Here is a 15,200-nt window from a genome sequence, read left to right on the forward strand (position 1 = left end):
GGAGGGGAGAGCTCAAGGGCAATGGATATACTGCTGCTTTGTGGATTTCCGCAAAGCTTTTGACACTGTCCCACAGGCTAGACTGATCAAGAGACTGCACGATATGGGAGTGCCAGTAGAGATGCTGTGGGGAATCATTACACTCTACGAGTCAGTCTCACAGGCAGAGTACGGGTTCCAGGAGGTGACTCAAAGATCATACACAACACTATCGAGGTGAAGCAGGGCTGCCCCTTGTCTCCTACTCTACTTGATCTATATATTGACGAGATCTCGGATTACATAGATAGACAGGGAGGACCTGGAGCACATTTGGCAGGAGTCTTGATACCGATCCTCTTGTATGTAGATGATATTGTTCTTATTTCTGATTCACCAGAATTTTTTTTTTGATTTTCTGTTTCAGGGAAATATATTTTTGATATTTGTAGAATTTATATATCCAAAAATATCTCAATATTGAATTACCACTCTCTAGAAATTTTTATCTCACTAGGCAAAAACAAGGAAAAATAATATTTTCTTGTATTCAGAAACAGCGAATGATTACAGGGTAAAGAAGTTAAGGCTTATTCATTTTTGAGGCTGAGGAGGAATCTTACATCCTCTCCCACTTGAAAAACGCGAGATGTCCTCATCTCGCAAAGTGGGGGTAATCCTTCGCCAACTCTTCTTCTTTCTCCCAGGTGGCGTCTTCTGCAAAGGCATTTGGATGCATTACGGGCCTTTTCCGAGGACCGAGACCTTACTGTGAACCTTGGAAAGACCAAGGTCATGATCTTTAACACCTCCTCACAGTGGATAACTAGATCTGCAGTACAGTTTACATACAGTGGAGAGCCTGTGGAGTATGTTACCTCACATGTATACCTTGGGATCACTTTTGCTGGACCTCAGTTTTTAATGCGGAAGGCGGCCGATGCTAGATTGACGAGGGGATACGCAGTCCTTGGCTCACTAGAGAGGCAATGCTACCCCTACATCACCAGGAGGGACTGTCCCACATAATAGCTGGTATGACGAGGAATGTTGTGATACCCGAGCCCGTCTACATCGGGAGATGGCACTAGGATCCACCACTCACCAGCAAGCGCGAGTGATCTTTCGACGTCTCACACGGAGAAAGAAGAGAGCCTACCTAGCCAAGCTTGAGCAGGAGCTATACCAGCTATATCTTGGAAGGGACTGTAAGGAGGCTTGCAGGATATTCCAGGATCATCACCTTCCAACTCCGATTACTTCACCCAGCACTTGGCACACCTATGCCACCTCTCTCTACCATGTCCCCGAGCAGCCACCTCTCCCCATCCACCCGAACCTCGTCCCCCACACTCTTCCTTCTTTCACCTCAACATGGTGAGAGATGCTATTGACAGGATGCAGACTGTGAGAGCACAGGATCTTGATGGACTCCTCACCGAGCATTTCTCCCATGCTAGGGACACGCTAGTCCCTTTACTGGTTCACATGTTTAACATGGCTTTATGTGAGGGCTTCCCTGTCAGTTGGTCATCGAATACTATTGTACCTATCTTGAATGCAGGTGACCCCATGGACCCCAAGTTCCAACAACTATAGGACTATCATGATTGGTCACCCCTTGGCCAAGATTTATGGTTCGATTTTTGAGCATCAGCTTAGTAGATGGTCTGAGGAGCAGAGACTCAGAGCACCGGGGCAGGCAGGCTTCAAGAGAGGGCACTCCACACTAGATCATATCTTTACACTACGCGGGATCATTGATCAGGGGAGAGCTCAAGGGCAATGGATATACTGCTGCTTTGTGGATTTCCGCAAAGCTTTTGATACTGTCCCACGGGCCAGACTGATGAGGAGACTGCAGGATATGGGAGTGCCAGCAGAGATGCTGTGGGGGATCATTACACTCTATGAGTCAGTCACAGGCAGTGTATGGGTTCCAGGAGGTGACTCAGAGATCATACACAGCACTATCGGGGTGAAGCAGGGCTGCCCCTTGTCTCCTACTCTATTTGGTCTATACATTGATGAGATCTCGGATTACATAGACAGACGTAGAGGACGAGGAGCACATTTGGCAAAGAGTCCTGATACCGATCCTCTTGTATGCAGATGATATTGTTCTTATTTCTGATTCACCAGAGGGGCTGCAGAGGCATTTGGATGCATTACGGGCCTTTTGTGAGGACCGGGACCTTACTATGAACCTTGGAAAGACCAAGGTCATGATCTTTGACACCTCCTCACAGTGGATAAGTAGACCTGCAGTACAGTTTATATATAGTGGAGAGCCTGTGGAGTATGTTACCTCGTATGTATATGTCGAGATCACTTTTGCTGGACCTCAATTCTTGATGCGGAAGGTGGCCGACGCTAGACTGATGAGGGGATATGCAGCCCTTGGCTCGCTAGAGAGGCAATGCTCAAAGATAGAGTTTCAGGAGCTGAGGACGAAGCTTTGGCTATTTGATACTCTAGTTACACCTGCACTACTGTATGGTGCCCCCATCTGGGGTCCTAGCTTAGACCACAGGAGGAGAGAGCCGGCCGAGATAGATACAGAGGAGCTATATGATGATGGGTGGAAGCCGATGGAGAGGCCCGTAGTGGCGATGATCTCACGCATGATTAGGAATAAACCATCAGTGCCACATGAGATTGTGCGGGTAGAGATGGGCGCTGCACCGATAGTCACAGAGGCTCTATTCCAGACAGTGACATACTGGCATAGGCTATGGGAGCTTCCACTTGATAGATACCCCTGGCTAGCCCTAGAGTCCTCAAGACAGTTGACACTTGAGGTAGATACAGAGTGTTGGTATGCACAGGTAGGCACTTGGTTTGGCATGCACGATATGCAGATGGAGGCACTGTCCCCTTCCAGTACAACATAGAGGCCCCGTCATTTGCTCTCAGCTGCACAGAGCGGAACAGGGTTATCAGGAAGGACATTGTCAGACTGGATACTCAGAGGACATGGAGTTCACCTAGTCGTCCACCACTGGGGACAAAGATGGCCTCCTATAGAGATCACCTCCTATGCCTGACACAGGATGGGTTCATCGTCCGTCCACGCTACATGGACATACACATATCCTTTGGGGTGAGATGTGCGATTGGCCAGATTCGCACCTCGTCCCACCAGCTCTGAGAGTGGAGACCGCCAGATATGGGCCTAGGGCGGCCGCACCAGAGGACATTATATTGCAGCTCTGTCACACAGAGCCCGAGACAGAGGACCATTACATATGCCGATGCCTCGTGTACTATGAGATTCGGGGGAGGTTCCACTGCCTCTTCTGAGCTGGGTTCGGACCACTTTCCAGGATCATGGACTTCCCGGATCATGGACTTCCCGGATCAGAGATACCTGTCTGTAGACACAGGGAGTCCTTAGTGAGATCCAGATCAGCTGTACTTGCTCGAGGACCAGCACAGAGAGCTCTCACTGACTTCTTCCATACCAGCACTCTGAGGGCCGATCCACCCATCATACGCAGACCACAGGCTAGTGTAGGAGCTCGGCCAAGAGGTGTGACACTCGACAGAGCCACTGAGTTATGCAGAGCTAGATGCCCCAAACCCCATGGCCCTCGCCCACGGCCACGCCACCACCGGAAGATCCGAGCCATCATCTCCCATCATCGCAGGACCTTCTCGCGCCAGCTCAGTTTTACCACCTTGAGCACCATGTCATAGCGGCCCATGAGGGATGTATTAGGGTGATATGAGAGCTCTCTGCTCATGTACCTAGATCAGATTTTAAAGTTCTAGATTTTTGTTATCTTTCTTTATTACTATTTTTTACCCAGGATTATGTACCTCATGGATATGATGTAACCTTTTGGTCTCATAGGTCATTTTGGCCTTTTGAAGACGTTAATACAACTTTTTTTTTTCTTTCTTTTCTTTCTCTCTCTCTTCGCAAGTCTGGGGAAGGTTGTGGAGGCTGAAGGCAGCTCTCTCTCTCTCTCTCTTTCTCTCTCTCTCTCTCTCTCTCTCGGCACATATTATGAGATGGAGGTACCTCCATAGTGTACCTTCCAATTCCAGTTTCATTTTTTAGGTGCCAGTAGTATCATCTTTATTTTTTCATTTTCTGGGTTTTTTTATCCAGACATTGTATCAGATCCACCATGATGTAACTTTTGGTCTCATAGGTCATTATGGCCTTTTGAAGACGTTAATATAACATTTCATTTCATTTCATTTCTCTCTCGTTTCTTTTCCAGACAGTGTATCAGATGTCACATGGTTGTAACTTTGGTCTCATAGGTCACTTTGGCCTTTTGAAGACGTTAATATAACATTTCATTTCATTTCTCTCTCTCTCCAAAGGGAAGGAGCGGGCTGAAGGAGGCGCATAGCCAAGATTGTTTTGAGACTGGTTATGGGATGTTTTGGTTGGTTGCAAGTACAGGTCACTTGGATGTGTTTCTTGGTGTGGAAGTGATGCAAGCTCGCATGGCTGCATGCTCATGGAGCAGATTGTTTTCTTCCTGCTGGAAAGTAACAGAGGGACCTACAGTTGTGGGCATATTTATGTTTCTAGATGATTCATGAGGGAACAGGTAACTGGATGTATGGCGTTGTTGGCACTATCTTTGAACGGTGCTTTGTATGGTTCTGTGTGGAAACAAGACAAAGGTTTGAAGGAGAAACAGGCCTAGGGGTTTCATGTGGAAACAGGTCGTAGGTTTCTTGAGGAAACGTGTTTTTGGTTTCTCCATGAGATAGGGCACATGCAGGCAGTGGGTACAGGAATGAACACATGTTTGGTACAGCCTTGCTGTTGATTGGATAGGGGTTCAAGAATCCATGACTGAGATGGATAGTACCCTTGGAAGGCAGAGAGGGTTGGTACAGGTGTGTCGACTGTATGGTATGCTCTGCTGTGATGCGAGTTCTCTTTTGAAGAATCGTTTGGAGTCTTTGTTGTGATGCAGGAGCACTGGATGTGTCAGGGTGTGATGCTGTTCATAGGATGAGAGGCTATGGATGGTTGTGGCAGCCTTGATCATGGGAGAAAGCTTCTGTATGTAGGACTCAATGTGAAAGAGTCTTTTGATGTGAACGATAGCTGGAATTGTTTGTGGATGCCGAGTGAACAAGAAGCCATGATGAGTTCTACTTTGACGGCTGAGTTTCCAGCTTTATTGTAATCAAAGCTCTTATAATCAATTAAAGAAATATAGCAAGGGGCGCCACTGCATTTTGGGGCCAATCGGTGTCCTTGTACTGTTTGCAGGAGCACTCTAGCCCCCCCTGTTTGTTTCCCTTTTCTTAGTCCTCAAAGGTGTTGAAGTGTTTTGTGTGTAAGTTTGTTTTTGCACCGCCCTTTGAAGGCCAAGGCCGGTTTACAAGGTTCCGTTGCCCGGACATCGTCGACTTTCTCAAGGAGGCGAGCCCGTGGTTGCTCTGCTCGGGACAATCGCCAACTTTCCTAAGGGGGCGAGCTCGTGGTTGTCTCATGAGAGTCACATCAAAAGCTTCAACATGTGGAAAGTGAAAAGGAAGTGGAGTCGTCATTGCAGGACTATGTGTCTTTGCCTGTATTAGGTGGAGAGGAAAAGCCAAGGGTAATGCTCAGGAGAAAAGACACCGGTTATGCTCAGGAGAAAAGACACCAAGGACAAGAAGTAGTCAACCAGTACATCTGCTTATGGGACTTCTAGATATTGTGTACTAGTCACATGAGATGGTAAAGTTGGGTATGGTCCACAGTCGGCCGCACCATGAACTATAACTGCAACTGTGGATAACTCTGTCTACACCTATGGTTAATAGAGATGGTTTTTGCCTTTGGAACTAAGGTATGGCTGAAGAAGATTGGGACATTGATCTTTGTCATATGGTTCTGGCTGTTCTTGACCACAGGATTGGTCGATTGGATATTGAGATAGATGCTATTTGTGGAGCTGGTCTCCTATGGAATGGCATGGTTTGGTTGAGCTCAAAGTTTGCGGGAACCTGAGCTAACACTTCGAGACTCTATGGAGGGCGTAAGTCTTGCGAGCAGTCCTAGAGTTGGTTTGGTTCATGGATATATGGATCGAACTCTATTTGTGCATGTATGCATACACTTTCTGAGGTATTATTGTATTCTGGTGCCATTGGATCCTGGTACCCTTCAGAATACATTGGGAATTCTCCGGATTGTGTCGTGTGAGGCATGTATCTTGGTATGATACATCAAGTAATTTATTATGTTCACGGATGCACCACTGGGTGTGGCTCCTGCGGGATGTCCATGAGCAGAGTGGGTAAAGCATCAAGAGGGACATATGTGGAAAGTACTTAGTGGATGTATTGTTTGGATGCATTGAGTGCTTTCATATGCTCATGTTGTACCACCAGTCGTGGGTTCTGCGGGATGCCCATGGGCATAAGGCTTGCGAGCAGCCCTTAGACTGCTAGTTTAGAGTAGGTAAAGCATCTTGAGGAGCATATTGCTTGTGAATGCATATGTGGAATGACGCATGGTTTTGTTTTTGGCTAACACAGGTTATGTGTTTCCATTTGGTTTTTACACTTTTGCTGCAGGTTCTGAAGGAACAAGCAAGAGTTGTATGTCACTTTGACGCGGGGGCATACCCATATTGTGCAGGATGATTGTTTCATCACCCACATGCACTTGAGGGCCATTGCTTTTGTCATATGGCCGTCTTTCCTTCATTGGATGCCTTACTGTGCCATTGAGTGCAATCGAGGATGTTTGCCATTTTTCAAGAGGGGGGTATGTTACGACCCTCTGTTTTTTCTCTTCACATTATGCAAGTGTGCACTGGAACATGGTGGTCAGTGTGCAGGACACAAGTGCAAGAAAGACTTCTGCCAAACAGTCACACTCGGGGTCAGAATTTTGAGGGACATTTTTCTTAACCCCATGTGAAAAGGGGAGGGACAAAGGATTTAAAGATTTAAAAAACAATCCCCTTTATGGAGGGATTGTGGCCCATAAGCTATTTTGGGAGGAGCCCCTTTTTATGGAAAAGCCGGGCTGTAGCCGAGAAGGGGGGTGCTTTTCCTAGCGGGCAGGGCTGAAAATATACACGTGTGCTTTTTCTCATAGAGGGGGGGATAGCTGCAGAGGTACGTGGCTCTTTTGGGAAAAAGCAGGGTCGGTTCCTTGTTGAGGGTGCTTTTTTGCTTGCTCTCTCTCCCCCTTCCATCGAGGGCAGTCATAAGCAGGACTGGATGGTGGTGGGCTGAACACAGCAGTAGTAGGTCTGAACAAAGGAGTAGCCGGGCTGCAGCTCTCTCTCTCTCTCTCTCTCTCTCTGTGGTGAAAAGCGGGCAGCTCTGCAGGGAGGGCTGGTCGGGCAGATGCAGCAGATATACGTGCCCTTCTCTTGGAGGGATCGGTGGGTTGGTCGAGATGCAGATGGTTGTAGGAGGGAAAGCGCAGGACTGCAGGTTCCCATCTTTCTCTCTCTTCGCAAGCAGGTCGGGCTGCAGGAAGCGCACAGCTGATTCTTTGTGGATTTCCGCAAGGCCTTTGACACAGTGCCCAGAGCTAGACTGATGCGCAGGCTGCAAGACTTGGGGGTTCCATGTGAGCTCATTTGGGGTATTATGGCACTTTATGAGACAGTAGTTGGGCAGGTGTGGACTTCAGAGGGTCTCTCCCAGCCAGTACACTCCACTATAGGGTTGAAACAGGGCTGCCCGCTCTCTCCGACTCTATTTGGACTATACATTGATGAGATCTCTAATTATATTGGGACACCAGGGGACAGAGGAGCCCAGTTGGCTGGCACTTGGATACCTCTGCTCTTATATGCTGATGATATTGTGGTTATAGCAGACTCACTAGAGGGTATGCAGAGGCACTTGGATACTTTACATGCTTATGCACAGGATACTTTACATGCTTATGCACAGGACAATGGGCTCTCAGTTAACCTTGGTAAGACCAAGGTTATGGTGTTTAATACTACAGATCAGTGCCATATTTTCACATATGGGCAGGAGACAGTGGAGTATGTTGACTCATACACATATCTTGGAGTGGTGTTCACTGGGCCCACATTTTCCATGAGGGGGGCAGCAGAGGCCAGACTGACTAGAGGATATGCAGCACTAGGAGGTCTAGAGAGGATGTGCTCACAGGTACAGTTTCAGGAGCCACGCACTAAGCTGTGGCTTTTTGACACGCTGGTCACATCGGCGATGCTATATGGAGTACAGATCTGGGGGCCTAGCCTAGATCGTCACAGTCGATCAAGACGCACATACGATGGATGGAGATCGATGGAGAGACCACTTGTGTCCCTGATCTCCAGGATGATTCAGGCCTCGGTACCCCATGAGATTATCAGAGCCGAGATGGGAGCACCACCGATCGTAGTCGAGGCTCTTGCCAGATCAGTGTCCTTCATTCATAGCACCTGGGAGCTTCCCTGACACCGCTATGCACGACTTGCTTTAGAGTCCTCTCATCAGCTAGCCATGGAGGGAGACTTCATGTTGGTATGCACAGACAGCATCTTGGTTTGAGCTCCATGGGTTCAGTTTAGACAGACTTCACCCTTCCAGTACTCTCTGGAGGCACCCTCTCTCACCTTGACACATTCTGAGATTAGTAGAGTCATCAGACAGGACCTCATTCAGTTGGACACTAGGAGGACATGGCTAGAGCCCTCACAGGAGTTGGGGACGAAGATGGCTTTCTATAGAGACCATCTTCTCCGCACCACTGAGGCTGGCTTTATACTTAGACCGAGCTACATGGATACCCATCTGTCTCATGGATTGAGGTGCGCCATTGGGCAGATCGGCACCTCTTCACATCAGTTAGAGATAGAGACAGGCAGATTTAGAGGCATACCTCCAGGGGATAGGATTTGTTAGATTTGTTGGATAGAGCCAGAGACGGAGGAGCACTACATCTGTCGTTGCACAGCATATTATGAGATTCCAGGGCGCTACCATTGCCTTTCCATTCGAGGGTTCGCGAATCCTCACATCGGAGACGGTGCCTACACCGGAGGATTCAGAGCATCATTGCGAGGCATCGGGCTCGTCCAACCAGGCATCTCACTATGGCAAATATCCAGGCCATCCGACAGAGACCCATGCTAGAGCTCCTAGGATGATTACCACTCCAGCCATATACTGTTGTACTCACTGTCACTTTTGTACTCCCCCATATTCATGTATTCATGTATCCGTGTACTCATGTACCCCATTTTGACTAGTAGCATTAGCTTCCCACTCTCCCTAGTTGCGGCTTCCTTATGCTCCCTACTGATATATTGTAGGGCTAGATACTTACCTTCAGTTCTTTCTTTTCTTTTCTAGATAGTGTATTAGATGTCACATGGTTGTAACTTCGGTCTCATAGGTCACTTTGGCCTTTTGAAGACGTTAATATAACATTTCATTTCATTTCATTTCTCTCTCTCTCTCTCTCTTCGCAAGTTTGGGGAAGATTGTGGAGGCTGAAGGCAGCTCTCTCTCTCTCTCTCTCTCTCTCTCTCTCTCTCTCTCTTTCTTTCTCTCTATCCCTCTCTCCCAAGGGAAGGAGCGGGTTGAAGGAGGCGCACAGCCAGGACTGTTTTGAGACTGGTTATGGGATGTTTTGGTTGGCTGCAAGTACAGGTTACTTGGATGTGTTTCTTGGCATGGGAGTGATGTAAGCTCGCATGGCTGCATGCTCATGGAGAAGATTGTTTTCTTTTTGCTGGAAAGGAACAGAGGGACCTACAGTTGTGGGAATATTTATGTTTCCAGATGTTTCATGAGGGAACAAGTAACTGGATGTATGGCGTTGTTGGCACTATCTTTGAATGGTGCTTTGTATGGTTTCGTGTGGAAACAAGACAAAGGTTTCAAGGGAAACAGGCCTAGGGGTTTCATATGAAAACAGGTCGTAGGTTTCTCGAGGAAACGTGTTTTTGGTTTCTTCAGGAGATAGGTCATATGCAGGCAGTGGGTACAGGAATGGACACATGTTTGGTACAGCCTTGCTGTTGATTGGATAGGGGTTTGGGAATCCATGACTGAGATGGATAGTACCGTTGGAAGGCAGAGAGGGTTGGTACAGGTGTGTCGACTGTATGGTATGCTCTGCTGTGATGCGAGTTCTCTTTTGGAGAATAGTTTGGAGTCTTTGTTGTGATGCAGGAGCACTGGATGTGTCAGGGTGTGATGCTGTTCATAGGGTGAGAGGCTATGGATGGTTGTGGCAGCCGTAATCATGGGAGAAAGCTTCTATATTAAGGACTCAATGTGAAAGAGTCTTTTGATGTGAACGATAGCTGGAATTGTTTGTGGATGCCGAGTGAACAAGAAGCCATGCTGAGTTCTCCTGTGACGGCTGAGTTTCCAGCCTTATTGTAATCAAAGCTCTCATAATCAATTAAAGAAATACAGCAAGGGGCGCCACTGCGTTTTGGGGCCAATCGGTGTCCGTGTACTGTTTGCAGGAGCACTCTAGCCCCCCCTGTTTGTTTCCCTTTTCTTGGTCCTCAAAGGTGTTGAAGTGTTTTGTGTGCAAGTTTGTTTTTGCACCACCCTTTGGTTTTGTCTGAAGGCCAAGGCCGGTTTACAGGGAGGGGGGGCGGGGAACCGGGAAGAAAGAGGGGGGGGGGTGTGGGGCAGAAAACGGAAGGATGGGGGGGAGTTCCAGAGAGAGCGCACTCACTCTCAGCATTCTTTTAGTGTGAAGGGGCTTATCTATTAAGAAGTGTGCTTTCTTGCTCTATTTATATCCCAAGGTCTATATAAGTGAGTTATTTGCTCATAGTTGCACGTCCTGCACTAGAGAGTACTCCCTCGGGGGATTAGAATTGAAGCCAGTCCTTGACCATGGCTTGAGCCATACACTTAGACTGGTAGGCATTTTTGGTGGGTCCCGGTGGTATAGGCCCAAGGGGCTTGGGCTAAAGCATGGCTGCATCGTGATCTAGCCTCGAGCTCGGGGGTGTTCCAAACATTGCTTTAGTTGGGTGGTGAGCCATTGGCACCATATCTACATTGGTTTGTGTTGTATTATTGTCTTACAAGCACATGGCAAAAGATAGTCTGACAAACACAAGGAGCAATTCAAAGAGGAGGCTACTTCAGAACCAGAGGATGATTAGAGAGGAGATACGTGTGTAAGTGTCTCAACTCTCTTCATTTCTAGAATTAGATACACCCCGGGACGGAAGAATTGCATCAAGCCGACGTGTACATTGCGGGATTCTAGAGCCAGGTGAGAACCATGTGCGAGGCTATGTCAAGCTGATGTAGAGTTGGCAAGGTGGTGGGAGTATTGTGTTTTGGGATTCTAGAGCCAGGTGAGAACCATGTGCGAGGCTATGTCAAGCTGATGTAGAGTTGGCAAGGTGGAGGGAGTTTCCCGTATGGGGTACGCCTATACCATGGGTGCTATCAAAGGTGTTTAGTGGAACATCTTCGACATACTTGGTGGTTACTTTAGTGGTTGTGACATCACCAAGGACATGTCAATGTGTCTTTCTCAAAGGTAGAAATCGATTTCCGGGGGGCTAGAAGGGAATTAGCAACAATTTTTACTTCTATATATCACCAATTTTATTTCCTTGTGTTCCATAGGAGGGTGTCCATAGTAGGAAGGATTGATTGTCTAACCAAAATGGAGTTGGTGGATGTTAGTCCGAGCATACCTAGCCAGTGATGTATAGATAGATACCTGGTTGCTAGCAATCATTGGCATCCATATGGATTGAGCGTTTAACCAACATGGACGTGGTGGATGTTGGTCCTAGTATACATAGCCAAGGCTGCATAGATGGATATTGAAGCATGCACTCATGTCCGCAATTGCCACTTGTTAGCGATCATCGCTACACTGCACCATGTGCAATCTACATGCAAGGGTAATTGGCTAGATCACCACTCAAGCGGAGCTCCACCCAGAGCACCCCCAAGCTTGAGGCTAGACTCAATCTATCAATTGATTGATCACAGTACTACAACACATCTTGATGCCCCATACCACTGGTGCCTGGCATCCAAATGTGAGCCAGGCTTGATAGGGTCTTGATCGCGTGGGAATTCCCCACTTGGAGATTTACGAGCACTTCACTCGTGACTCACTTAAGTAGGCATAGACCATTGGAATCTTTGGATCTGAGGTGATCCATCAATTTCTTCTTCAGCTAAGAATCCTCATCCATGATTACTTGATTCCAAAAAGAATCCTATGATCTTAGACTCGGTATTGCTAACCTACTTAGCTAACTTCCCCTCAAATATACACTTTATCGTAGTAAATCCTTTCATCTAGGTCAATTGATCCACAACCACCCAGGTATCAACATGACTGCCAAGCTTGTGGTAATCCAATGGCCCTTTTCCACTTGCGTTCGGAAATTCTTGTGATATAATGTGCCTCGTTGGCTCACACATATTGCGATTTTGACTTACCCTCATTGGCAAATTTTGAGCATGAAGTTCACTGTATAGTTCACGTCTATGGTTAATGGAAATCCTTCCAGTTCAGATCCGAAGCTCATTGGTTACCTAGATGCATCACACAAGAGCTGCCAGGCTTCTTCATGTCGGAATCTTAGGCATGTAGACCTCCTTCCTTGGAATAATAAATTGTCCCAAACTGATCTCATCTTTCCTCTGTATAGAAGAGAATATTCTAAATCATTTTGGGGGCACCCATTTGCCATTTTAGGCAATATACTGGTTATCCTTCTGTAGAGACTGCATCTCCACGAATAAATATAGTTCACACAACCAATCCGGTTTTAAGGCATCCACTTCTTACGGTTGTAGAACCCATTTGACCAATAAAAGCAATTCAAGTTGAAGGGGAAGTGCAATGTTGATTTTTGTTGCTTACATCTAACACAGCTTTTGCTTTCTGATTGTCTTTTGTATGGTAACATTCTACTGAGGTACAAAAGAACTAAAGATTGAAATGTTTTTCTTGGCAGTGTATGGATTGGCGGAAGCATTCTTGCATCCTTAGGATCCTTTCAACAAATGTGGTTCTCTAAAGCTGAGTAAGTGGTTTATTAGGTTATTGTGTTCAAAACCAGAGCTACAATTGTTTTGCAATTTTCTTCAAACGTTGATTCACTCAATGTGTTATTGATGTTAGATTTGAAGAACATGGGCCATCATATGTACAACGAAAATGCCCGTGAAGGAGTCCACACATGTCAAGGGTTGAAGGTGACATCTGATCTTTTTTGCAAGAGCTCGCTTTCTTTTCATCGTTGAGAGAATGACAAAAACTAGATCTATAGGAGAAACTATAAGAGGGGACCATGAGGAATTCTGCACACTTCTGTTATGTGATTTGTATCAGTTTATTTTGGTTGAATTTGGGACTCTTCTAAAAATAGAAGTCTTCTTTATGTAGAGATGCGTGGGAGATAAGAGTGTCCTTGGCATCCCTTCTCATTCTTATAAATTTCCTTGCATAGATTTGAGTGGCAATCCTTCCACAAGGCACCCTATTCAAAATTTTAACAACAGTAATCTAGCTGTGCCATTGAATTTATGTAGGTGCATGTGCTTGCAAGTAAGCCAGTGAATGCCTAGTGAGGTAATAACATGTGTGGAAACCCAAATCGAGATGTTTTGTCATTTCTTTGGATGCATGATTTATTCAAGGTACAGCTTGAATCAATTTTAGGACTTACGCCTTTGAGTATTGGGAGATCCCTACTGCAAATATGGGGTCTTTACACATTAGGCCTGCATTTTGCGGATGGGCGGGTTGTGGGCGGGCTCAATTCCCCATTCATGATCCTGTCCATTGTCAGATTCTCCGACAGTAGGAATGGAGGGACTGTATTAATGAAGGCCGGCCTATGTCTGAAAATGTTTTTAGTTGTTTGTGGCAGAGAGCATAATGATCATTTTTTACGAGAAGTTATCAATTTTCTCTAATGACTTTAAATTTGAAATGATCTATGCCTGCCTGGGTAATAAATAGTTTTGGCTTGTTTACAGAGGATTCAGATGTCATACTGGACGTGGTTATTAACTCCTCTCTTTCAAGGTGGTGGTACTTCACACAGCTTACGTCTCTTGATAACACACTTTCTCTTGCTCAACAATCTTCACACTCCAGCATCAGCAATCCTAGCTAAACAGCAAGTAGTATTTGCTTGCAATCATTAACAGGCAAGGTCAGTCCCGTATTGTGCCATGTCAGCAGGCGGTACAATTGACATCGGCGATTGGTTCAGTTAATCTGTACAAAATCAGTACAATGTGGTTCTGTTATGCACAGCCTCTGTATGTGCTGCAGTATGGTGAAACCCTGCATGCTTGTTGTCTTTATATGTGTCTTAACAGCTTGGTGTGCTCCAATCTGCTGATCTTGTCTCATGCGCGGGCTGTTCAGATGCTGTGCTGGGCTGCTTTTTTAAGAAACACCCAAAAAAACACAGGCTTCTCCTCCTCTTTTTTCATCTGCAGGGATAAAAAATAAAGTAACAAAACTATATTAGATTAACTCTTAAAAAACTTGGACATTCAATTGCAAAATATGCATGACTGTCATGTTAGCCCTAATAAACTGCTTCAAAACAAGAAACATGTAGGTTCCAAGAGCATTCACAATAGCTGGCTAGGATCTAGTATGTTTTGAAGCGCTACAAGCATAGCCTGATTGGTACTACTTTGGCCTATGGATTGTTATAATTAATTTCTTTATAAAAAGATCATGAAAAAGATTCACTCTCTACTTTGAACACTCTCTCTCTAACTTTTCCCACCACCACCTCCTAGTCCAACCCAACCCAGCTCCCTCCACCACCAACTTTGCTCCTCTCTTTCTCTCTCTATCTATTACCATCTCTCTCTCTCTCTCTCTCTCTCTCCCTCCTACCATATCTTTCTATCTTTCCTCTCTTCTAGCACACTTTCTTCTCTCTCTCCAATTGTCTCACATCTCTTTCCTCTCTTCTAGCACACTTTCTTCTCTCTCTCCAATTGCCTCTCATCTCTTTCCTCTCTCTCCTCTAGCACACTCTCTTCTCTCCCTCTCCTCTCTATCTCCAACCGTCTCACAACACTCTCTTCTATTCCTCTCCTCTCTCTCTCTCTCTCTCTCTCTCTCTTCAACCATCTGACATCTATGTTGCTTCTCTCTCTCTCTCTCTCTCTCTCTCTCTCTCTCTCTCTAGTTTATTTTATCTCCATCTCTCTCCTATCATGTGTTTCTCTTGTCCTCTCCCAAGCTCATATCTCTCTATTGTGATCTCACATCACTCTCTTCTCTT

At 46.1% G+C, this 15,200-nt stretch overlaps 1 protein-coding gene across 1 annotated transcript in view; it reads left to right on the forward strand.

Moving 5' to 3' along the window:
* The window catches only part of ARP4 (actin-related protein 4), a 118,395-nt gene extending 103,883 nt beyond the window's left edge, over nucleotides 1-14,512 (forward strand). The window contains exons 19-21 of the mRNA XM_086812503.1: nucleotides 12,897-12,965; nucleotides 13,064-13,137; nucleotides 13,924-14,512. Of these exons, the coding sequence (XP_086668629.1) occupies nucleotides 12,897-12,965; nucleotides 13,064-13,109 (115 nt within the window). The 3' untranslated portion in view covers nucleotides 13,110-13,137; nucleotides 13,924-14,512. The remainder of the gene's footprint in view (nucleotides 1-12,896; nucleotides 12,966-13,063; nucleotides 13,138-13,923) is intronic.
* The last annotated feature ends 688 nt before the right edge of the window (nucleotides 14,513-15,200 follow it).

Source organism: Cibotium barometz, chromosome 18 (genome assembly GCF_041138505.1).
Source record: "Cibotium barometz isolate CiBa-2024 chromosome 18, ASM4113850v1, whole genome shotgun sequence".
Lineage (NCBI taxonomy): Eukaryota > Viridiplantae > Streptophyta > Polypodiopsida > Cyatheales > Cibotiaceae > Cibotium > Cibotium barometz.